General features: G+C 40.8%; 1 protein-coding gene across 2 annotated transcripts in view; it reads left to right on the top strand.

Moving 5' to 3' along the window:
• The window catches only part of SZT2 (SZT2 subunit of KICSTOR complex), a 3,556,133-nt gene that overhangs the window by 2,197,836 nt on the left and 1,333,553 nt on the right, over positions 1–24,744 (top strand). For both annotated transcript variants that reach the window (XM_044085412.1, XM_044085413.1), the window contains exons 50-51: positions 2,208–2,390; positions 18,796–18,990. In XM_044085412.1, coding sequence (XP_043941347.1) covers positions 2,208–2,390; positions 18,796–18,990 — 378 coding nt within the window. The remainder of the gene's footprint in view (positions 1–2,207; positions 2,391–18,795; positions 18,991–24,744) is intronic.

Below are 24,744 nucleotides of genomic sequence, written 5' to 3' on the forward strand. Positions count from 1 at the left end.
TTGAGAAAAACTGGGTAATTTTCTCGGTTGACCCCCAGCATATTAAAGTTTGTGGGAGAGACCACAAATAGTGTACCAAAAGGATGTATGTATAAAAAATATGGTGGAAAGGGAAGGGACAATTAATTTAAAGGTTAAGATCATTATGTCTACGTCCTGTATTCAATGTCTATACATTTTAGAATGTAACTAAGTTCATGTCCATAATTATGGGTCCATAAAACTTAAAAAGAAATATAGTTGCAAATCGCAGGGTGTGGTATATTTAGCATCTTGCCAACAATGTCCTGCATATTATGCGGGAAAAACTCTCAAACAGTTCCACTAGGGTTTACCAACATGTTTACAGCATTAGAAAGATGGACAAGCATAATGCTCTGGCAAAGCATGTAATTATTTTTCCACAACATACTTTCAAATTCGTGATGATTGACCACGTAGATTTTGGACAGAGAGGGAGGAGGGCCATATAATGAATATTTGGAGTTCAGGGAACAGCAATGGCAGCTTAAATTAAGTGCAGTTACTTTTCCTGGACTGAATGACCAATGTTCCATACACAGTGTGTTAAAACTAAAAGCCAGTTCTGAATACTAAATCATTGCAGTTTCTTATGTGGTAACATACAGCACATTTAAAAAAAATATATTTCTTAAGTACATTCCTTAATTTTTAGCATGGTATTTTGTACAAAACCATATATAAAACGAAAAATGTTTATATTTGATTATATGTTATATATTTTTAACTCCTTGTATAGATAATTTTATGTAGGGTTTTACTGTACTATATCTTTAAATGTGGAATGAAAGTTTGTAGTTGTCCAATCAGGTGTTTTTGAAAGGTGTATAAAGTGGCTGTTCCAATTATGTTTTATTCTGATGAAGTCTTTTGCATTGTCAAGACGAAAATGCCAAATTAAAATATGTTGGTGTGGTTATTCTTTGTATGTTACCAATACATGTAACTCCATATAATGAATTGCAGAAGGAGTCATTACTGGGCACATTGCAGGTGCTGCGAAGAGCACTACTAGCTGACATCAAAGATTGAAACGGTACTAATTTCATGAGGTTTAATCATACTTTGACTTAGGAATGAGGTCCATTCCCGTCGTGGTATTAGAAGCCCAATGGGGTCCATTCCCGTTGTGGTATTAGAAGCCCAAAAGTTTTGGAGAAATTAAAAAAGGGAGAAACTGGATGTAGAGTCTAGGTCTAAAACTTCATGTGGTTCCATCATTTTGCAGAATGTTCTGTCCTAGGACCTCCCTGGGATTTTATTGGCTGGGGATTCTGTCCTGCAGGTTGAAACCAGACAGAAAAGACATTATTGGATACAAAATGTATGTACTTATCATAAAAATAGAGCTGTGTTGTCTTTATCCGTCCGTCTTAACCATCCCTCACCTCCCTCCTTGCCCCTTCCAAATTGTCATTGTTTTAGTGAGTGCTTCTGATTGGCCTTGTGGTCCAGTCTTGAAGCCTGCACAGGAGGTTCTGTTTCTACTGTTCTATGTTCCTTAACTCCTTTTTGTCCATCCTGATTATGTTTTGTGGTGGTTTAGGGATTTTTCCTTGGGAAAACTTGATCTGAGGAGAGGGTGCTACAGTAGCGACTTTTTGGTTAAGGAAGCAGACCTCTGAGTCTGAAGATTCTTAATACAGACTGCTTCAGATCCAAGTCGGATCAGAAAACCAACAGGTTGAGATGGATAGGTAAAGACAACATGGATCTATCTTTATGGTAATTCCATAACTTTCATTTTTTGCCATTAAAAAGAAACTTGGTATCTTGCTTTCTAAATCCATTCTCAAGCAAAATAATATTTATCTGATTTTGTATGATATGGGGTCCAGAGAGTCCTATTATCATTTACATTAAAATAAAAAAATCAACAGAACTGAAGTACATCAGTTGTATGCTTCCTGTTGTTTTGTCAAATGTAATCTCATAATTTTGACAGTTTTCAGCATCTTCACCCATAATTTAATACTTATAATTTTTAAACTTTCATGAAAGTTGTGTTTTAAGATCCAGAGCAAAGTTAGTATTTTTTTTAACTCTGAGAAGTAATGTAAATTTTTCTTGTACTATTCCTTATTATCACTAGTGTAGGTAGTCATAATTTTTAACATGGCTATTTTTTTTCCAGTTTGTCAGTTGGCTAGCTTGTTTTCTCTAAATTCTGTCTGTGACTGTCACAGGGATTGCTTGCATTGCATTATCGTTCATGGATGAGCAGAAGATCCTTATACAAATGAATCAGTTGGAGAGTACATCCCCCACTAAGTTAAATGGCACTGCTGCTGACATCTTGAAAGATGACGACTTTGAAAACCTTACTGGGGTTACAGTTTGCAAGACAGACCCTGCAACACAAAATACAGGTACTGTTGCTTTTTTCTTCCTGCAGTCTTCAGTTCATTAGCTGTACCTTATGTAATTTATTTATTTATTTAATGTATCTTTATAACCAGTTAGGTGGGCTGGTCCCAGAACCCTTTATATTCCCCCTTTAATGTATTCAGTTGTTATAGACTACAGTTTGGATATTTTTGAAGTGAAGTAATTGTTATTCATTCAGATTTTTCTTCTACAGAATTTACAAAACTCTAGGTTTGATTTGAGACCGTTGTGTATGGAATTGCTTTTGTTATGTGGATATGGAAGGAGCTATAGTATACAGGTTAGACTGAATATCTTTTTGAGTGAGCATGGGGATAAGATGCAATTGAAAAGTACCCACTTGTTTTATATTTGATTTTTTTCTGAATTATATTAGTTTCAAACAGGAGAATTCATACAGTAGCATCCACTTTGAACAGCTGTTAAAATTCAGATATGTCCTTTCCCAAAAACATCAGCAGGTACCCTTATGCAATTTATTTGTGCTGTGTATCTTCACTTTATCTTTGCACATCATTAGCCCCTCCCCCCTTATGGTCATCCTTTACGCATACATTCCCTTATTACCATATTCCCCCCGTTATCTTTCCTTCATCTCTACTTTCCCTATAATACCACCCTTCCAGATCCGACCCACTCTGACCCTGTCATTTTTATTTCTTTCTCACACTCTCCACTTTCATGTATCCGTCCAGATTTTAGCCTTTATGTGACTCTCAGCCTCTGATGTTTTCTATTCATTGCTGTCCCATTTCTCACCTCTCATACACAAAAGTCAGCCCTTTCCTCTTAATCCTTGGCCATTGCCTCTCAACGTTTCTTGCTGTAGCAAACCGAAAGTCCTCAAACCCTCTGTGTTCACTTTTCCATGCTTCTTTTACCTTTTCCAAAAAGATGGGCATCTCACTATCAGTTGATTTCATCTCATTTTTTTCCACTTTGAAATACCATTGAGAAAAGAGTGCTAAACTGATCAAGAGTGTCATAGGTGCAGAAGACCAGATGCTAAGGTAGCAAACACCGTGTAACACTGGACCCAGAATAAGTACTAATCCAGAACAGTTGTCAGTATTCAGCAGATGATTTTTAAGTGTGGCTACAGTAGCAAACAGAGTTGACTGTTACTTGATAACGCACTTTTTTATCCTGCCCTAGTCTGCCTTTACTGTATTTGACTAGATAGATGGATTGATAAATAGATTAAATATAAGTAGGTAGGTAAACAGCTGACTTAATTTGTAACATGGTGTTATTGACTGCTTTATCTCCCTGATAAATCAGATAACAAGATAGGTGGATATAGACAAATACATAGTTGATTTCTTTTGTAAGGAGGGATTGTGTTTCCTTAACTCCCCAGTTTGCATCTTTAAAATTTAAGTGCAGGGGCCATTAAGGGGACCAACCGCCCCTTGCAAACATAATTAAAAAAAAAAAGATATGAATTGCATCTACCCTGGTATTTTCCATTGAGTTTTTTGCTGTTGGGTAACCAGTCAGTCAAGTCATTAGCAACAGTCATACAACAAAGCAGCTGTCAAATTACACTGCTGTTGTATAAATTTCACATCTGAGGAGAAACAATAGATGTTCTTCATATTGATTAGCAGTATGAGTTATATCCTGCACAGGATATAACAACGGGCCATTTTCCAAAATTTCAAGGGTACCTTCCACATGTCCAAACCATTATTCTGCTTGAGGTGATCTGAAGAAAAGATTGGTTTGGGCACCAAGCACTCCAGAGCCTTTCTGCCACTGAATTTTTAAAGTATTTAGCTTTTGTATGATGCCACCGTGGGGAATGGTGTCAAAGCCCTTGACCAGGTCAAGATACACTGTTTGTACTGTATGGCCACCATCTGTAGCCTCTGTAACCCATTTTAAGATATTTACTAGATTCATTACACAAGATCTACCCTTCAAAAAGACAAAATGTTGGGGATCAAGTCTGTTCAAGATTCATGGTGGTGTAGTTTATGAAGTTAGTTATAATATGTTCCATGTCTTTGCTGATGAGGCTTGCAAGACTGATTAGTCTGTGATTACCTGGGTTAGTTGTTAGGCCACCTTTATGGATCTGTATTGCACAGTCATCTGAGCTGATTCCTTTCACAGTTATGTTGCAGTATTGTAGAATACCTTGAAGAAAAGATTGAGGAACTTTTCCCATGTAGAGTTGATGGCAGCCCCTGCCCTCTTTATTTATGTGTGCAACCCAACTCCTACCCCAGTTCTTAACCCTAATCCTACACATTACATTATTTAAAACTCTTTCCCTAACAGTATTACTATTCATACAAAGCTTGCTGTCAGTTTTGCAGCTGGGGTCCACTGATAGTGGGAGAGAAGTTCAGTGTTTTGTGCTTCAGAAGTTGTCAGTGTTTTGTGGTTCAGTTGTTTTATGTTGTTGCTCAATTTTTCTCACATCAGTGTTTTGTGATTCAGTTGTTTTATATTGTTGCTCATTTTTTCTCAGTCATATGTGTTTTCAACCAATGATGATGCAATCATATACATGTGTATGTGTGCCTGTCCATTTCCTGATAGGTATTTGACTCATTTTTTTAATTGCCTTGCACAATTCTGATTGCAAATGAGTGAAAGCTTCTGAAATCGAACATTTGAAATTAAAAAAAAAATTATGCAAGTAAAACATTTTAGCAGAAGTGCAAGCCCCCTGCATAGACTACCACCACAGTTTAACCTTTCAAAGGAAAGCCTGGCAACATGGTTCTTTGATGGTGAGGGCGGAGCCTTTACTAGGACTCAGGTGATTGAGGTTCATTTAGCAGCCCTGACACAAGGAAGAGCCTGGTAGGGAGATGATAGAGTAAAGGGGTGTGGCTCTCTCACACTTTCTGTGGGGTGGGGAGGGTTGGGAATACACTGGATATATTCCTTTTCCCTGGTGGATACCAGGGAAACCACCTCCTATGCACTGCGGTAAGGGTGGGGCTGCTTGACGGTAATGCTTCTAGCAGATTTGAGGGGGACATCAGACGATTGCTCTTCTCATTTCCTGTGCTTAGCCAAGTGCGTGTAATGTTAGGTCTGAAAAAAATTAAAATTCACAAACCATCCTTGAAAGCTACCTAAATGATGCCCCTCTCAGCTGACTTTTACCTTGGTGGTGGGGAACAAATGGGCCCATTGGCCAGGGAGGGGCTGATGATGAGCAGATGGGAACAAAGTATAGCATAAAAAGAAAAGAAAAGCCCGCTAGCTGGCCAAACACTGTTTTTGCACAAATGTGTGTCGATCCCCGGTGTTTTCCATACAAGACTGGCTACCATATGTTTTCACGTTTAATTTTAGCATGCAAATAGCAAATGATTCATATGTATGTTTTATCCAAACAGTTAAAATTCACTTGAGATCTGTAGCCAGGTGATTGTTATAGTAAAAGTGTGAGCATTTATATGATGTTTCGTTTTGTTTGACTGCCTAAGAAGGGGTTTAGTAATGGGATTGGTACCAGGGCAGGGCTATTATGTTAATAAGTGTGTTTTAATTGAGATTTTAAATTGTAGATAGGACAACATTTTGAATAGTAAGACTTAGTGATAAAACTGGTACAAGGGCAGGGCCATTTTGTTGATAGATATTCTTTTACAGAGATTTTATATTCTAGATGAGATTGTTCTATATCTTTTGTGATTGAGATTTAGAGTGTAGCAACATGTACAGAGTGTACATAATGACTGTTAAGATTTTTTTAATTTTTGAGTGAGTACTAGGTGCTGGTTCCATATGCTCCGTTATCTGTCAGGTGTCTACAAGCATAATTATTGTTTTAATGCTAAAATACATTGTATATTAGGGGCTTTCTGACTGTTAAAACTTATGTTTACTAGTATTCAGATTAAAATGTTAATCTTGTATGATATTTATTTCTTTAGTTGTGTGAATAAAACACAGGTGCTAACATTATACAGATGTATGAAGTCTTTCAAGTTCTCTTAGCTTTCTGAGACAGTCATCATTTTGGAATTAACGTAAAGTCTTGCATTTCCAGTATAACGCAAATTTCCACTGTTGGTTACTCCAGAGGGAAAATTTGTGAAGTTATATCATCTCAAAAAACTGAAACTAAGGTTGAAACCACTTATTATCATATTGGAAAAATGAAGTATCTTTATATTCATTTTGCTTCTTTTCAGAGGTGTTTAGTAATGTCATTAAAGAACAATAACTGACATGCCTAATAAAGAATGATCAAGCTGAGAAAGTTTGCTGTCATTGGCTTGTCAGTCACCATGGCAGATTTGTTGCTGTACCACCGTTCATGCTTTAGTCGTGTCTGACACCACTATTCAGACATCAGCTTCTGACATCCAAGATGTGGTTCTGCAAAGAGACCTCACCCGTCCACTGATTTCTGACATTCCTTTCAAAGTTAGGTTCTGTCAACCACATCATTCAGCCATGCCTGTCAAATGACTGCCAAAACTGAACATACACCTGCTGTGGCCTCGCTTCTGCCCTCAGCCCCTTAGGCCACAGACCAAAGTCTGTGACCTGGTTAAGATAGCACAGGAATTCTCAGCCTTCAGTGAAGCCAGAGAACCTCTGCAGACTTCCGAAGTCTCCCCAGCTGCGATCAAAAGGAATAAGCCTTCTATAAGAAGCAGACTCCTCATCCTTTGAAGATGAGGAAGATCTCACCAGCTCAGGTCATTTGCAGCCCTAAACCTACCCTTATTCGGACTCTGATGATGACACGCACTCTTCTGCCTCCCCACCCAAAGGCCTTTCCTTGTGGGACAAGATATGTAAAATGAACGAAGCCTTCAAATGGGGAAAGTAAGCAGGTCTCCCAAGCTCAAACACACTACAGGGAACTATTAGCCTTACCTTACCCTTGACCATTGGCTAATCCCTCAGTACACATACTGGTAGATTATGTGTTTGAGGACATAGCCCTTCACTCAGATTTCTTACCTCCTGCCTCTAGGAAAACAGGTTTTAAAGGGTACTTGACTTACACAAATAGTTCTACAAAAATCCTAAAGCTGATCCCTCTGTAGTCTCCACTAAAGCTGCCAAAGAAGTTCTCAAACAACCATCCAGGCATCCATTACCTAATGACAGGGAGAGCAGTCTCCTCTACAGCTTTGGCCAGAAAACCTATACTTCCACTACCCAACTTGATTCCATGTCTGACAGAACCTCATACACAGAGATGCAGGGCATTGGTAAAGAAGCTTTACAGATAGCCGGCACACCTTGAAATGTGGTTATGATACCTTAGATGCTTCTGCATGGCAGCTGCCACAGGATGCGTTATACACAAGATATGCTTGGCTAAGAACTCAGCTGTTGTCAGACCAGTTTAAATCAGAGTTATTTGTTGCCCCACTGGGCAAAGAGTTCCTGTAGATGAACAAATCTTTGAAAAACTAGACAAAAAAGACAAGCAGATTTGAAACTGTTAAAGAATTCCACTTGTCCCCATCTACAAGATACAGTAGAGACTACCCCTCTAAGCCTTGGCCCTTCCCACCTATACAAGACTGGTCTATGTTTGCTTACAGAAAATTAAAAAAACACGAATGGCTAAACTGTGAATAGGAAACAGTGAATGTGAACATTACTGACAACGACTTGTACGAAAATAAATACATTGAATGGCTATGGTTGGCCAACAAGCAGGAAGTAGCACGATGCATAAGGTAAGTTAAGGGAAATCATGTAAATTTGCTGTGTTCCCCACTGTAGTGCAATCTTGGAGTTGGTATATATAATAAGGGAGGATGTGGGGGGCACAGCCCTCTCACCTTGGTTGGTTGTGTTCATGATGTTGGCCATCTAAGGCCATTCAATGTATTTAGTTTCGTAGAAGTTGTTGTTTGGTAATGTTCGTATCACTGTTTCCTGTTCGCGGTTTAGCTGTTCACATTTTTTTTTATTTTCAGTAAGTGAACATAAACCCAACAAGACAAGGGGATGCCTCCCCTTGAAAAGGACCAAGGCAGTCAAGAAGATCGCAACCAGAACATCTTCAGAGATAAGATGCTACCAAAGAGCACACCAGCCATAGAGAACCGATGTACTATTTGCTTCCCCTTCTTGCCCCCTTAACCCCCTGGAACCCAGGCAGGCTTTCCTTCTTATTAAACCAGTGGAAAATCACTACAAGGAATTAATAGGTTCTCAACATTATAGAAAAATGGTGCTTTCTCCAATTCACGCCAGTCCCCCACTTTTTGGGTATGCCAAGACCTCCAAAGGTGCAAGAAACCTCTTGCCACTGATTATCAATGATTTGCTGAGGTAAGGGTTCTATATGGCCAGTTCCACCAGGTCAAAAGGGGAAGGGTTTTTATTCAAGACTCTTCCTGATCCCAAGAAAAGGCGGAGCCTAGAGACCTATCCTTGATTTTTCAAGGCTAATCAAACTCCTTTACATGTCAAAATTCATAATGCTTACTCAGCAAAAGCTTTGGGCCATGATTTTTCAGGACACGTCCATGGTTACAGTCACCATAAAGTATGCCAACCTTCATGTACCTATAGCTCTTAGCCACAGAAAATACTTACATTTCATAGCCTTAGGCTCCCACTTACAGTTTTATGCTCTACCCTTTGGGCTCTCTACTGTCCCAAAAGTGTTTACAAAGTGCATAGCTCCCTAATAGCATATTGCAGAACGTTGGGTATCCACATCTGTCCTGACCTAGATGACTGTCTCATCCAGGGAAAGTCCACATCAGAGACCCTAGATGCCATCCAGATGTCTGTGGACTGATTTCAAAAGTTGGGTCTCATGTTGAACATACAGAAGTGTCAGATAACTCTCCAAACATGGATCCTGTTTCTGTGAGCCATGATAGACTCCATGCAACAGAAGGCATTCCTCCCTCAGGGCAAGATAGTCTTCCTCACAGAGTACTTGAATTACTTCTTTGTAAAACAACTTATCTCAGCCACATAGTTCTTAAGGATCCTAGCGTACATGGCTTCATGTATCGTAATGGTCCCTTTAGCAAAGCCTGACATATGGAAGATTCAGTGGTTTCTCAAAACTGTCTGGGAACAACAATCTCAGCCCCTAGAAAACCTCCTCCTCTTGCTCCCATGCCTCAAGAAGTTCCTTTGGTGGAAATCCACCATAGAAAACAACCCAGGAGCAACCTTCGCTCTGCCTCAGGCAGAGAAGTCCATCACCACAGACAGTTCAGATGTAGCTCGGGAACCCCACCTAGGTCCAATGGGGGTACAGGGCATTTGGTTCTCAAAACAGAGTTAATTGCATATAGATCAGTTTTTCTGGCCATAAAAACTTTCCCACAGCACTAGAGTCCAGGAACGCTACAAATTTGGGCAAACAATACCACAGTCATATGGTACATAAACAAATGGTGGGGCAGCTTATCTTATCCCTTGTGCAGTCTTACCAGACAGATCTGGATGCTGGCCCAGGACTTGGGGATCACTCTCCTTGCATCATATATACAAGGTCACAGCAGTATTCTCAATATTCTACCAGATTATTGCATTGTACATACCAGGCCACAGCAATATTCTGGCAGATTCCCTCAGCAAAGACTTGCTAGACCCAAGTGAATGGATGTTGAAAAGGGAAGTGTTCCTAGATCTCAGTAAGCTGTGGGAAATCCCATCTGTAGACCTATTTGCCTTTCTCCCAAACAAGCAACGTCTGTGTTTCCGCTCCAGAACCCAACAGGAGGGAGCCTGGAAGACAGATGCTTTCTCCTTTACATGGAGCCAGACATTCTTGTATACTTTTCCACCATTACCCTTGATTCTGAGGGTTCTCACCAAGACCAGAACTAACAGATCATGCATAATTCTGGTAGTCCCCTTCTGGCCCATACAACATTGGTTCTCTCTACTACTCACACTCAGCAAGGGGAGGTTTCACATCCTCCAAAAGGACACAGAACTTTTCAGCCAAATCAGGGGATCAGTTTTCCATTCCAGCTTGACATTTCTCTCAATCTAGCTGCCTGCAAGATTGGGCCATGACACCCACCTCTGTGCCTTATCCTAAGGAGGTGTTGTCTATTCTTAAGGAGGCAAGAAAGCTGAACACCAGGAATTCATACATGGCAAAATGGAAAAGATTCTCCACATGGTGACACGACCAACTGACTATTCCAGCTGAGGCAAATATTCATTCTGTATTGATTTACCCCTCTCACTTGTTTGAACATGGTCTTTCTTACCCCAGCACAAAGGTTCATGCTTCAGCAATTTCACTCTGTCACATTCACATGAAACAATTTTGAGTGGGCTGATTACAAACCAGCTACCTGTGCCCCCTCAAGATGTTCACCTGTAAGAGCACCTTTCTTATAGCTGTCACTTCAGCTAGAAGAGTCTTGTTGACTGCAAGCTCTTATGTGTATGGTGCCCTTCACTGTCTTCCACAAGACAGGATAACCCTCAGAACTAATTCTTCATTTATGCTCAAGGTGGTTTCTGAACTCAGCCTTAACCTGGTTATCCATATGTCAGTTTTCTTCCCAAATCCATAGAACAAGGCGAAATGATTCCTTCACTCACTGGATGTCCACAGACAAATCAGGTACTACCTGGACAGAACAAAGACTGCAGATAGGGCAGACCAGTTCCTGATATACGTCACAGACAGAAAATTGGTCTGATCGGTTTCAAAGCAATCCATCTCAAAATGGATTACAAACTGCATCAGGTTCTGTTACACACGCTATGGAAAGTGTCTGTCTGGCCACATTAGAGCCAACTCCATTAGGCATGGGGCAACTACCACTGCCTTCCTTAAAGGGTACCCACTCAAACAGTCCTAAAGGCAGTCACCTTGAGTTCTATTCACACCTTCACAAAACATTACAGCTTGGGTCAGGCATCAAGGGCCAAGGCAGGGTTAGGATCTGCAATCTTACAAAATATTATTTCGTAAAAACACTATATTTCCTCCACCCTCAGAGCAGCTTTGGAAAACTTCTTAAGGATTAGTACTGCAACATTGACAAGGAAGAACATAGTGCAGTTGTGTCCCAGTTACCATAATTGTAGATGTTCCAGTAGCTCAGTGTTGCAGTACATATTCCCTCCATCCCTCCTGCCCCTCATTTAAATAGGGTCCTCGTCTCCTACTTCTTATTATTGTCCGTTTGGCTCATCCCAACCTTCTCCCTTTGTTTCTTTCCTTTTGCATTCACTACAAAGAAACATTGGGGGGCTGCTTCCCCAAAAAGGGTTTTCCTTTGGATTTTGCATTTTTTTTCAACCCCAAGCCGGCAACAGATAAAAATCCGAGCGGGGGAAATTAAAAATTTAAAAAGGCCTCACTTTCCTCGTCCCGGTAGATCCCAAAAATTGATTTTGGGCCTCCAATTTTTAAGGGGAAACCCAACGTTTTAATCCGTTCTTCAATTTCAGGCCCACTGCAAACCCGAAACTAACCCCTTTTCCAAGGAGTGCGAACATTTTCCCTTTTTCCTTTTAAAAGGAACAGCCCCTGGATGTTAAAATTAATTAACCTTTCTACAAATTTTTTAAAACTGCAGTTTAAATTAAAATCCGAGTTGGGTTGGGTTTTTTTAAACCCAAAAATTAAATATAATTTTTGGGAAAGAAAAGGTTTTAAAAAAAGGAAAAAATACAACATTTTCACCATCCTTAAATGTCATAATGAAAAGGTTTCATTTACCAATACGGGAATTAAAAAAAGGGCATGTTTTCTAAAAAAAAGAAAAAGGACATGAAAAAGGGTAATTTTTTCTTTTTTGGCAAAAATTTTTTTTACACCTGCCCAGCAGGTTATGAAGAAAATGGAAGAAAAGGCAAAATCTGTTCAAACTGTTAAAGATTTCTTGCAGGTTCAACCCCAAGGTTTAGCAGGAACTGGCCTGCCAAAAATGGTCCTTTCCTGACTCCACAAAATTTCAAAGGGGCAGGAATAGGCGTTCCAGAGGCAGAAACCAATCCAGAGGAGGTGCCTACAGAGGGCGACAGTGGCAAGGTAACAACAGAGGCACAGACACAGCCACTGCCACTACATCAGCACAACCACAGTGACTTAATCCTAAATCCGCCTACCAGGGAACAAATAGCAGCTCCTCTAGGCGGAAAGTTAACCTTATTTTCAAAGAACTGGCACTACATAACAAAGACAAGTGGATTTTACAAACCATAGATCAAGGTTACGGTTTCAATTCCACACTTTACCAGTCAAAAGAGGAATGCCAAATCTACCTCCAAATCAAAAACAGAGGCTCTAGCCAGATAATGGAGTTAGCAAACATGAGAGCTGTGGAAAGAGTGCCAACAGCAGAACAAGGAAAGGGTTCTACTCCAGACTATTCCTAGTTCCAAGAAAGGAAAAAGTTGGAGACCAATTCTCGACCTGTCCACCTTAAATACATACATCATTGTCCCAAAATTCAAAATGCTGACCCTACAGCAACTTCTTCCCATGCTGGGCAAGGAGTCTTGGCTGGTAACTCTAGATCTCAAGGAGGCATACCTGCACGTCCCCATTCGACCAATCTGCAGAAGATACCTCAGATTTCTTGCAGGATCAGAGCACTATCAATTCTCAGCATTGCCCTTTGGCTTATCTACTGCGCCCAGAGTATTCACAAAATGCCTGGCATCAGTAATCGCCCATTGCAGACTACAGGGAATTCAAATTTACCCATACCTGGGCTGACTGCCTGCTACAAGGGGACAACAAAAGCAAGCTGACAACAGATTTAGGGGTCATTTACTTGCTACAAGGACTGGGATACACAGTCAATTTACAAAAGTCAAGGCTGATACCATCCCAAACAAGGACATTCTTGAAGGAATTGGACACAGTACAACAAATGGCATTCCTGACTACAGAAAAACAAAAGAACTTCCTCTTTACTTCTTGGCACTAACAAAACTGAACAAGTTAACAGCAAGAAAAGTTCTACAGGCCTTGGGCTTCATGGCATCATGCATAATCTTGGTCCCATTTGCCAGACTACATATGAGAAACTACAGTGGTTCCTAAAGAATTTATGGTCCCAACACAGACACAGTCTAGAAACAGAAATCCCACTAATTCCATGCTTAAAACAGGAGTTCTATGGTGGGCTCAGGCATGCCAGTCAAACCCAGGCCTACCCTTTCGCAGATGTCAACCAAGCCAGACCATCACAACAGACGCTTCAGACCTAGGATGGGGGCCCACATGCTGGACAAATGCGTGCAAGGATTGTGGACACAGGATCAACTTCACCTGCACATCAATCTAAAAGAAATGCTGGCAGTAAAACTGGCAATCCAAAAGTTCAAACCATTTCTCAAAGAGGGCCAGTTGATGATAAGGACAGACAACACCACAGTCATGTGGTACATCAACAAACAGGAGGCACTCATTCATACCCCTATGCAGAATGACCTTGGAGCTGTGGACCCTGGCACTCAGCTACAACATTCAGTTACAGGCAATATTTGTACGGGGAAAGACAATACTCTAGCAGACATATTAAGCAGAACCACCCGGATGCCCACGAATGGAAGCTGCACCGGACATCTTCAAGACCATCTCAAGAAATGGGGAATGCCACAGATAGACCTATTCGCATCACCTCTCAATCACCAGCTCAAAAAATTCTGCACAAGGACATTCCACCCACTAGCATGGAAAGTGGACTCTCTCCTTCAACTGGAAAGGCCTAACAGCATATGCATTCCCACCTCTTCCTTTGATACACAAGGTACTACTAAAAATCAAGGAAGAGCGTCCAAGGATAATCCTGATAGCTCCAAACTGGCCAAGACAACACTGGTACCCACTACTGAAGAGCATGTCTGGAACAATATGTGGCCAATACCCCTGATGCCTTTGATGTTAACTCAGAACAACTACAGCATCATACATCCAAACCTAAAAACGCTGCAACTGACTGCATGGAACATCACATAGCAGCAGCTAATCCAGAACTTTCCCAAAGAGTTAAAGACATTATTCTTGAAGCACTGGACCTTCAACAAGAAGGAACTATGCTGGAAAATGGAAAAGGTTTGTCATTTGGAGCACGGAAAGAGGAAAAGATGTGTCAAACATAGATATGCCTAACATTCTGGAGTATCTGGCCGAACTTCTTCATTCAGGCCTGTCCTACTCCTCCATCAAGATACATGCATCAGCTATTTCAGCAGAATACAGCTTGATCCACCTGTTTTTGCACCCTTTGCTCAGGCAGTTCCTCAGAGGAATCAAGAATGTAAAACCTCCAAGGAAACCACCATTACCAGCTTGGGATTTAAACTTTGTGCTAGAAAAGTTGACACTATCACCCTTTGAACCAGCAGCAACAGCAGACCTACAACACCTGTCATGGAAAACTGCTTTCCTACTGGCAATTACTTCAGCAAGGAGGGTTTCAGAACTACAGGCCTTAATGGCAGTGCAACCTTCCTAATCTTCCACCAAGATAGAGTGTCCATGAGGACTAATCCTACATTTATGCCCAAGGTGGTATCCAGAGTGTCTTTAAACCAGGCAATCCACCTACCTACCTTCTTTCCCAACCCACAAAACAGAGGGGAAAGAATACTGCATACCTTAGATGTACATAGACAGCTACGCTACTACTTGGACAGAACAAAAAATAGCAGAAAGACTGACCAACTTTTTGTAGCCTATGCAACAGGAAGGGAAGGAAAAGCTATTTCCAAACAGACAATCTCCAAATGGATAGGAAATTGCATACGATGCTGTTACTCCTTCCATGGAAAACCAATTCCACAGAACATAAGACCTCATTCTACAAGGGCAACAGCCACTACCACAGCCTTCTTCTGAGGGAGTGGCAACCAAAGACATTATTGAGGCGGCTACTTGGACCTCCGTGCATACATTTGCCAAGCATTATAATTTGCCTCTATATTCCAGATCCCGAGCAGGGTTTGCCACTGCTGTACTGCAAGGGATCCTAAACACACCATAATCTACTTTTATCCTCCTCCCTAGTTGGCTATGGTATTCTACCCACTTGTTATGACTGCAGATGCATCCATGAAGGACATAGTACAGTTTTGTACCTACCATAAATGTAGATGTCGAACTGGATAGCATCTGCAGTCAGGATTACCCTCCCTCCTTCCCTTCTGTGGTACTCCTAGGGTGTTTACCCTCTAATTAGCTAGCCGTTGGGGGAGTCTTTATGGTGTATTTGTTTGTATATATGTACATATATGCTTATTGCTGTGTTTACCTCTATCTATTTGGAAACATTGGCATCTATCCAAATTTTTAGCCTGCAAGAGGGCTACTGGCATCTGGGGCAAGAAACACTGAGGAAAATGGCGTCGGCTGATGCTTTTATACCCGAAGACCAACAGAGATGACGTCGGGTGGAGTGCGACATCAGCCGAAGCCGGACCCGGACTTTGGAATCCGGCCGACTGCAGGGCTGCCTGACGACAGGACAACCCACTTGTTATGACTGCAGATGCTATCCAGTTCGGACATCTACATTTATGGTAGGTACAAAACTGTACTTTTCACATCCTCCAAAAGGACACAGAACCTTTCAGCCAAATCAGGGGATCAGTTTTCCATTCCAGCTTGACATTTCTCTCAATCTAGCTGCCTGCAAGATTGGGCCATGACACCCACCTCTGTGCCTTATCCTAAGGAGGTGTTGTCTATTCTTAAGGAGGCAAGAAAGCTGAACACCAGGAATTCATACATGGCAAAATGGAAAAGATTATCCACATGGTGACACGACCAACTGACTATTCCAGCTGAGGCAAATATTCATTCTGTATTGATTTACCCCTCTCACTTGTTTGAACATGGTCTTTCTTACCCCAGCACAAAGGTTCATGCTTCAGCAATTTCACTTTGTCACATTCACATGAAACAATTTTGAGTGGGCTGATTACAAACCAGCTACCTGTGCCCCCTCAAGATGTTCACCTGTAAGAGCACCTTTCTTATAGCTGTCACTTCAGCTAGAAGAGTCTTGTTGACTGCAAGCTCTTATGAGTATGGTGCCCTTCACTGTCTTCCACAAGACAGGATAACCCTCAGAACTAATTCTTCATTTATGCTCAAGGTGGTTTCTGAACTCAGCCTTAACCTGGCTATCCATATGTCAGTTTTCTTCCCAAATCCATAGAACAAGGCGAAATGATTCCTTCACTCACTGGATGTCCACAGACAAATCAGGTACTACCTGGACAGAACAAAGACTGCAGATAGGGCAGACCGGTTCCTGATATACGTCACAGACAGAAAATTGGTCTGATCGGTTTCAAAGCAATCCATCTCAGAATGGATTACAAACTGCATCAGGTTCTGTTACACACGCTATGGAAAGTGTCTGTCTGGCCACATTAGAGCCAACTCCATTAGGCATGGGGCAAATACCACTGCCTTCCTTAAAGGGTACCCACTCAAACAGTCCTAAAGGCAGTCACCTTGAGTTCTATTCACACCTTCACAAAACATTACAGCTTGGGTCAGGCATCAAGGGCCAAGGCAGGGTTAGGATCTGCAATCTTACAAAATATTATTTCGTAAAAACACTACTTTATTTCCTCCACCCTCAGAGCAGCTTTGGAAAACTTCTTAAGGATTAGTACTGCAACATTGACAAGGAAGAACATAGTGCAGTTGTGTCCCAGTTACCATAATTGTAGATGTTCCAGTAGCTCAGTGTTGCAGTACATATTCCCTCCATCCCTCCTGCCCCTCATTTAAATAGGGTCCTCGTCTCCTACTTCTTATTATTGTCCGTTTGGCTCATCCCAACCTTCTCCCTTTGTTTCTTTCCTTTTGCATTCACTACAAAGACCAGACAGTTGAGGAGGTCATGCTGTCCTCTGGCATCAAAGTGCTTTCCTGGCTTAGAAGATGGTGTTGACGGATGCTTTTCTTATACCCCAACGTCCGGACAACAGTCATAAAATATCCGTCAGCTTGGGATGATGCTAAGACTATGAAAATTGGGCCAGTCACTGGCTTCTGCATGGCAAGAAGTCCCCAGGATTACGACTGCAACATTGATCTGCTTGAGCATCTACAATTATGGTAAGTGGAACACAACTGTGCTTTCTAACTTCTCTTCTGTGGTGGCTTCTGAATGTGTTCTAGCATGAGACTAGGGCATAAGATCTCTGAAAGCTTACAATCCTTTTATATCAGAGAGCTGCGTAACAAGGTTGTCTTTTTCCTCATTTTGGAGTGTAATCAGCACCCTGCATGTACTACTAATTATTAACGGTTTATACTAATATGTTTTACTGGACACTGTTGTAAATTACCATCTTTCTGTAGTATAGGGGTTGGCTTTTGAGAGCCAAAATTATGATATAATGTGGGACAGTAAAGAGAGAGTTAAAAAAAAAAGAAAAGAAAAGAAGAAATTAACAAACATTCTTCCCCACTGACTGAACTCTATCCTGTAATCACAGTAACTGAAAAAATGGTTTTCATATTCCAAAAATCAGCTGAATTAAAATGAAGCAATGGTATTTCTTAAAGAATGTTAAAGAGCACATGCTTTCAAGGTCACTTATTTCTTCTTTATTGCATATATTTGCAATTTAAAACAAGCATCTATAAAGTATGTAACAAAATTATAACACAGGCTAATATTTACAGTTAACATTTCAACTTCAAAGTGTTAAGGCCTAATTCTTCATGAACAGTGCATGATACTGCTAGCTTTAGCACCAGATGAAAAACACTGTTGTACATAGCACCAAGCCAGATACAGAGAAACGAAGAATAAATGAAACTACTACAGCTCTTACTCTGAGCGACCTATTACCTTTTGATTTTTTGCAGTATAATTTGTAAATTGCTTTATAATTTCATAATCCTCTCTTTTTCTTCATGCATATTGCTGCAGCCTGTCAACACTAAAAGTAAACATTTGGCATTTGTGTTTTTTTATTACAGCACATATTGTCAGTAATTAATATTGCATCAGAATTAGTGCATTTGACTTTCTTTGCGATCTGTCGGTGCACACTAATTTAAAGCTCATAAAACGTACCACTAACAACAGTATATCATGTCACCAGTTGCTGAAAAATAACATTTGCACATTGAAGCTCTTATGCAGTTGGGGGTGGGGGGGACCATGTTACTATAGCACTTCTGTTTCTTTTGTATGTTGCCAAAATTGCTAAAGAAAATATTTGATCATACCAGTACAAAAATCTTTTAAAGTATAGTCACTTATATTATTAGGTATTTAAATAGAAGACTAGAGACTAGAAATGGAGTAAAATTAAAAAAGAAAGTGAGAGAGAATTTGAGTTAAATACTGCCACTGGAAAATCTGTTCCTGTTGAGCTGTTTTCTGTTTAAGCATGTCTGTAACAGTATTATTTGTTTATAAGGAACGAATCGTAATTAAAAAAGTTCTTTGTGTTTTTCAGGTCCTCAGATTTTTGTGCGCTTTGATATCTGGGAACAAGGCAACACTAGCATGATGCAACTAACAGAGAAATTGCGGAATGCAGTCCGTCATGCTTTATGTGATGTTATCATGGAATTTTGTGTACTGCAAGCATCCCTTTGTGTGGAATCTGGAAACTCACATGTACCGGCTGAACAGAATGAATTCACAAATGGTGAACTTTTTAATTTTACGTAAATTAACTCCTCATTATTCTTAATTTTGACATAGTACCTTGGCATCATAAAGTGCCTTTTTTTTTTTTAATTTATAACTGCGGTGGTGGTGCTGCGGTAGTGTTGTCGCCTCATAGCAAGACGTTGTCCCATTTCGATTCTCAGTTAGAGCGTCTTCTGTGTGGAGGCATACGTGAATGGGGCGTGCCTTTGTTGAAGGTTGTGCGTCAGGGCTGGTAACCCGGTACGTAAAAATTCCACTACCAATCATTAGCGGACCGGAGTTCCGCTGTGGCGACCCCTAACCGGGAGAAGCCGAAAGACACAAATTCCAAGGTTGTACACATATACATATTTGCTTTATTAATGTAGATGACCATTAGGGAGACTTGACAGACCACCATACTGTCGTAAATATCAAACAGTTAGCAAACTCAAACAGTTGCCCTATGCAGCACGATTGAAAAAGCTAAGACTGTTCTCTGTTGCATACCGCTTTCTCAGAGGCGATCTCTGTGTAACGTACAGAGCCATGTCCAATCCAGAATTGTTGAACATGCTCCATCTTAGCAAAACCAAATCTACTCGCGCTACACGCTCTAGGGATATAAACCTCAACACAACAATGAATAGAACATGCTGGAGGGATAGATTCCCTTCGCAGAGACTTCCCTTACTATGGAACAGGGTCCCAATCTACATAAGACAGAGCCCCTCACTATCACTCTTCAAGATAAACCTTGATGAGTGGATGGGTAGCAGAAAGTTCACACCGGGGATCACACCAACAGCACTACTAGATAGGGGCCAAGGGTACTAGCTGCTAGTACAAGGGTCTAGGGAACTACTAAAGGGGCGGTGAATACCGCACAACATGGCTGGGCTAATATATGCCTTCGGGTCGATAGCTCAGTACCAACCTATGAACCTATTGCCTGCTTTTTGGGGAACTTGCCTTCATCTCTGTAAAATGATACTGTAATTTGTGACTTCAACAAACATTATTGAATTGCTTTATTAAATTAGAGCAGCTCATTTTGTTCTTCAAAAGGTAAAAGTGTGTTATAGCCATAGCAGTTCATGAGCTGTTTATCTTGTATCTAAGTGCTTCTTCAGTGTTGAAAGACACATGCAATGTCACAGCTTGTCATTGTATGGGACAGCATTATCTGTTGATGCACCAAAAAGATTGTTCTTTTTCCTTTGGACCCTTCCTAAAATATCATTTCTATGTCTGTAATTGGAATGAATTCACACCTAAGTAGACTGAATAGTCTAATTACAAGAGCTACAATTTTTGTCTCCCTACAGCTGGCCATCAGTTAGTCCCAAGGTTTCACTTTTTGCCAGGTCTACTGAACCCACCTAACCTCCCCCAGACTAACTCCAACCCATGTTCCAAACTGGTGAGGAAATGGGGGCAGCAAGGAGGAACAGCATCATACTGCTACTAAGAGCTGCTTTCTCCTTCTTCCCACTCTGTGTATTACCCAGTAACACCCTATGAGTAGTTTTGAGCAGTGGACATCAGTGCTGCACCACCCTGCACTTCTGCAAGGGGCTGCTGTCAGTAGGTCACCTTGTCCACCACAGATCGCACCACAATGTTGTTTTTTCATTCTCCTGTAGGGAAACAAATCATACAGATATGTCCTGAGTATGTATGCCACGTTGCCACCCCCACCCCTGGACATGGCAATACTACTTTTTTGTGCTGAAAAGCACCGGAGCTGCTATTCAAACTGTGGTCACCTGGCACACATTTCATTAATTTCAAATCTACCCTTGGTGAGAAACTTGCTGAAACTTGAAGCATAAGGTTCTCTCCATTAAGAATTGTTTAAGTCTACAAGTGATGCTTTTTTGTTGTGTGTGTTCTCAGTGTTCATTAGCATGTAGGTGCTGTGGCAACCATTCCTTATTGCAGCAGTGAACTCTAAGGGGAGCTTTCACCCCACATTGTATATTTGTAGAAGAGCAGCTTCCAGAAACATAGAGCTACAGATAAAGCACACAAGGCCTCTGATGCTGTAGTGACTTGGAATCTTTAGGCACTGGCTTTGGTATATGTAAAATTTAAAGCCACCAAGTCATTCATAATCGAGGAATTTTAGATAGTGAGTAGATCTTTGATGTAGTCTGTCAGTACTTTACTTTTCGAAGGCAGCAGTGTGGAGGAGCTCATGCCACCTCACCAGCTTGGACATCCTGCTGAATATAATGTTATTTAATTCGTAATCCTCACAGAATCAACCAATTTTTAAAGTCAGCAATCAAGAAAGTAGAAACCTTTGCTTAGACTTTTTTTTCTGTGGCCCAAAGAGCACTAGTAAATTGAGCATGAGGTTTAACTTTACTGAGTGGGGCTAGGTCATAGGACTGTAATGGCCCTATTCTAACTCCTTGGAGGATTGTTTTAAGGAACTGCTCTGAATGTAAAAAAATTGTTAATAATGGAAGAAGCATAAATATGTATGTGTATATATTATATATATATATGTGTGTGTGTGTGTGTATGTATGTTTATTTATTTATAAAAGAAATTGTAATGTGATAGGTGCTCCTACTTTAAAAAAAATGCGCCTGATTTATTTCAGTATAGGATTCTACTTTGATATCCCATGACAAGCAACTTGATCATGTAGTGATCTGCTAAGGTGCCACTGAGATGTCTGTTGTATTCTTATAACTTTTGAAGCCTTGATTTCAGGTTGTCTTTTCATTTTCCCAAGAGGAATCTTAAGCTAACCTGCTACATTTGCTCATTGTAGTGGGTGCCCAGATGAAGACATAGTGGCTGTCTACCATGGTATTTTTATTGGGTGTTTCTTTGGAGGGCTTAATACTTTGGTTTGTTGTATTTACATTTATTGAAGGATCCTGTAGACCCCCACTGCCAAGGGAATCCTGTACACCCACATTGCCAAGTCACCCATTGATGCTGTCAAATTTCAGGGCCCCTCCCAATCCCATCAAGGTTTTTCTCAAAGTCTTCATAGACCAAATCACTGGACCTTCTATAGTCAGACAAGTTGTTAATAATTATCTATTTTTTAACTACACCTTCTGTTCTAGATTTGACTAAACACCCCACCAGTGCTGATCTTTTACTTAAGATTTCTGTATCTTTCTCTTTGCTTATAGTCTGATATCAATATACGTGTATAAGAGTTTCCAGTTTCTCAGTTTTTGTATTATTTTGTGTTTAGTCTCTTTCCACATATGCTTAGCTGCCATAATAGAAGCATTTTTAATCCATACTCCTAAATACCTAATGGTGTTATATCCTCACAGATAATGACATTGCTGAACCAATTTGTATGTGGGTGCATAATTTATGGCTCTCACCTTTGTTTTATCTTCATTAATTTTATTTCCCCAAAAGACTCAAAACTGTCTCAAAATATTCCACAACTCTGAGAGGTCCTTCTCTAGATTTATCAGGTACAAAATAATACAATCTGCAAAATTCAGCCAACTTTTCATGATTACCATACCAATTGTGCATTTCTGAGTCCCTATTTTCTTTGTCAGTGGCTTTAAATGTAAAGCAAATAACAAAGGGGACAGAGGACCCCCCTGCCTGGTTCCTCTGTCCAAACAACTTGGAGAGAAGTCCTCCCACATTAATTCTTGCTGCTGATCCTTCATTTATCCTCCAGTATAACCTTATCATTGTATAGAGGAATGCAAATGCTTCGATTGCCCTACTTATAAAATCCCAGCTTACTCTGTTGAATTCTTTCTCAGCATCATGACACAGCAACAACAGCAGCATTTTTGTACACTCTTCTTCCCACTAGATTGTCATTGTTCTGTAATTCTTGTCAAATGTTTGCCTTCACTCCACAAAACCACATTAATCCATATCTATCAATTTTGGCAATACATTTGCCATTATCTTAGCTAGCAGAGGCATAAACACTTTAAAATCATGGTTTAAAATTGAAATCGGCTTGTATGAAGCTAGGTCTGATGTGTTTTTATTGTCCTTGGGTAATACAGCCACCACAGCGTTCTTCCAAGATTTTGGTGCTTCCCCTCCTTCTAAAATACTGTTTAGCATAATCTTCCAGATCTTTATCAGTTCCTCCCCTCTTAACTTCCATATTTCCACAAGAAATACCATTTGTTCCAGGACGCTTTCCTGAAGATTGATTATACGTCACCATTTTTATCTTATCCACTGATGTGGGGCTATGTAGTCACTTGTTCTAGTAGTGTTTCATTTTTCTAGGTAGTTAAGTCTAAGTTATTTGTGCTTGGTGTTTACTTTAAACTAGGAAGATTTTTGACATTGTTGAGCTCTGCAATCACGGACAAAACCTCTGGCTTCCACAAATATGGCTGTTGCAGCCTCCAGATTCCACCCAAGCTCAGCCTGGTGTGCCTGGGGTCAGGACACCTAAAGGAGTTTTGTGAAGTTTGCAAGACTTTGAGCCATTACACACTCCAACAAAGGAGGAACAATCTCATTTTAAAAGGTTTACCATCCTTGGAAAAAAAATAAGTAAATGCCCTGAGAATGAGGACAAAGAAGGAGAGAGAAGGAAGAGAATGGCAGATCCAGCACCAGAGAGTACACCTACCTCCTCGAAGAACGTGCCCACGGTGGAGATGCAGCTAGGCAAGGCATCAAAACCTTGGGTGGAGTCCCATGCAGTTAAAGTGGCACCAGCTGTAACTTGCTCTTCCCTCTTGGGAGTTACCCAGCTGGAGATTTTTATGGTTCATGATCCTTCTCCAAGGAAGAAAATAGGTAGCTTTTCTTCAGAGAAAAACCTCTGTACGTTACTTGAATCCAGTCCTTCCTTGCCATTTGACTGGGAGCACATGTTGTGGGCTTTCATCAAGTTAAATTGATATTGGCATCCTTCTGTTCCCCCTATTTTTTAGGCTGGACAGGGAAGGACATCTCAAGTTCCTTTCCTGAGCCTTATTTTGTCTCTGAGAATACCAGAACCAACTGTCATCTTGGTGCATTCTGCATCAACCTCAACACGACTGGATCGTTTGGCACCAATACCCTTGGTCCTAACAGTCTCAGTCCCATTCACCACAGTACTGAGAATGCCTGGCCACCAAGAGGTTGGTGTTGAGACTTCAGTGGTGTAGTCTGCTCTGACTGTCTTGGAGATGCTTCATTTCTGAATCTTTGTCATTTGATTTATAGACTGTCACCTCCAGATTGATGTCAAATGGTGCTGGATCCTTGGTGCTGGCTCCGTTATGAACATCAAATTTAGTGTTGATAATGTCTGCTTTCAAATACTTTGGAAAATTAACCACTCTTTCCGGCAGGATAAACATTACAGATGGATCATCACCTTTGGCTTCATCCCATGAAACCCAGCAATTTGGAGCCATAAGTACCAGTCATGAATCCCAGAGAAAGGGGTTCCTTAAGGCCACGGGAGACCCTGACCCTTAAGGTCAGACTCCTCTTCTGATCATTCAGATGATTCCCTTCCAGATGTACCCAGGAAAAGGATGTGCAAAAGAAGGCACATTGTCTGACTGAGTTAGACATCAGTGAGTCAGAGAGATCCCATAGCTCCCTCCAGATAACCCTGAGTTTGGGAGATTATTACATTTTATGAGACAGAGAGGGTTTTGGGCTATAGACCCCCTCTCTTTTGATGAGGACATTTTGATGGAGACTGCCCCATATGTGTTGATTTGGGTGGTTCCGTCTAGAGACAACATTTTTAATCTGGTTGTGGACCAGGTGTGGTGAGAGCCATAAGTGACTG

Source organism: Protopterus annectens, chromosome 10.part0 (genome assembly GCF_019279795.1).
Source record: "Protopterus annectens isolate FY-2018-M chromosome 10.part0, PAN1.0, whole genome shotgun sequence".
NCBI classification, from domain to species: domain Eukaryota; kingdom Metazoa; phylum Chordata; order Ceratodontiformes; family Protopteridae; genus Protopterus; species Protopterus annectens.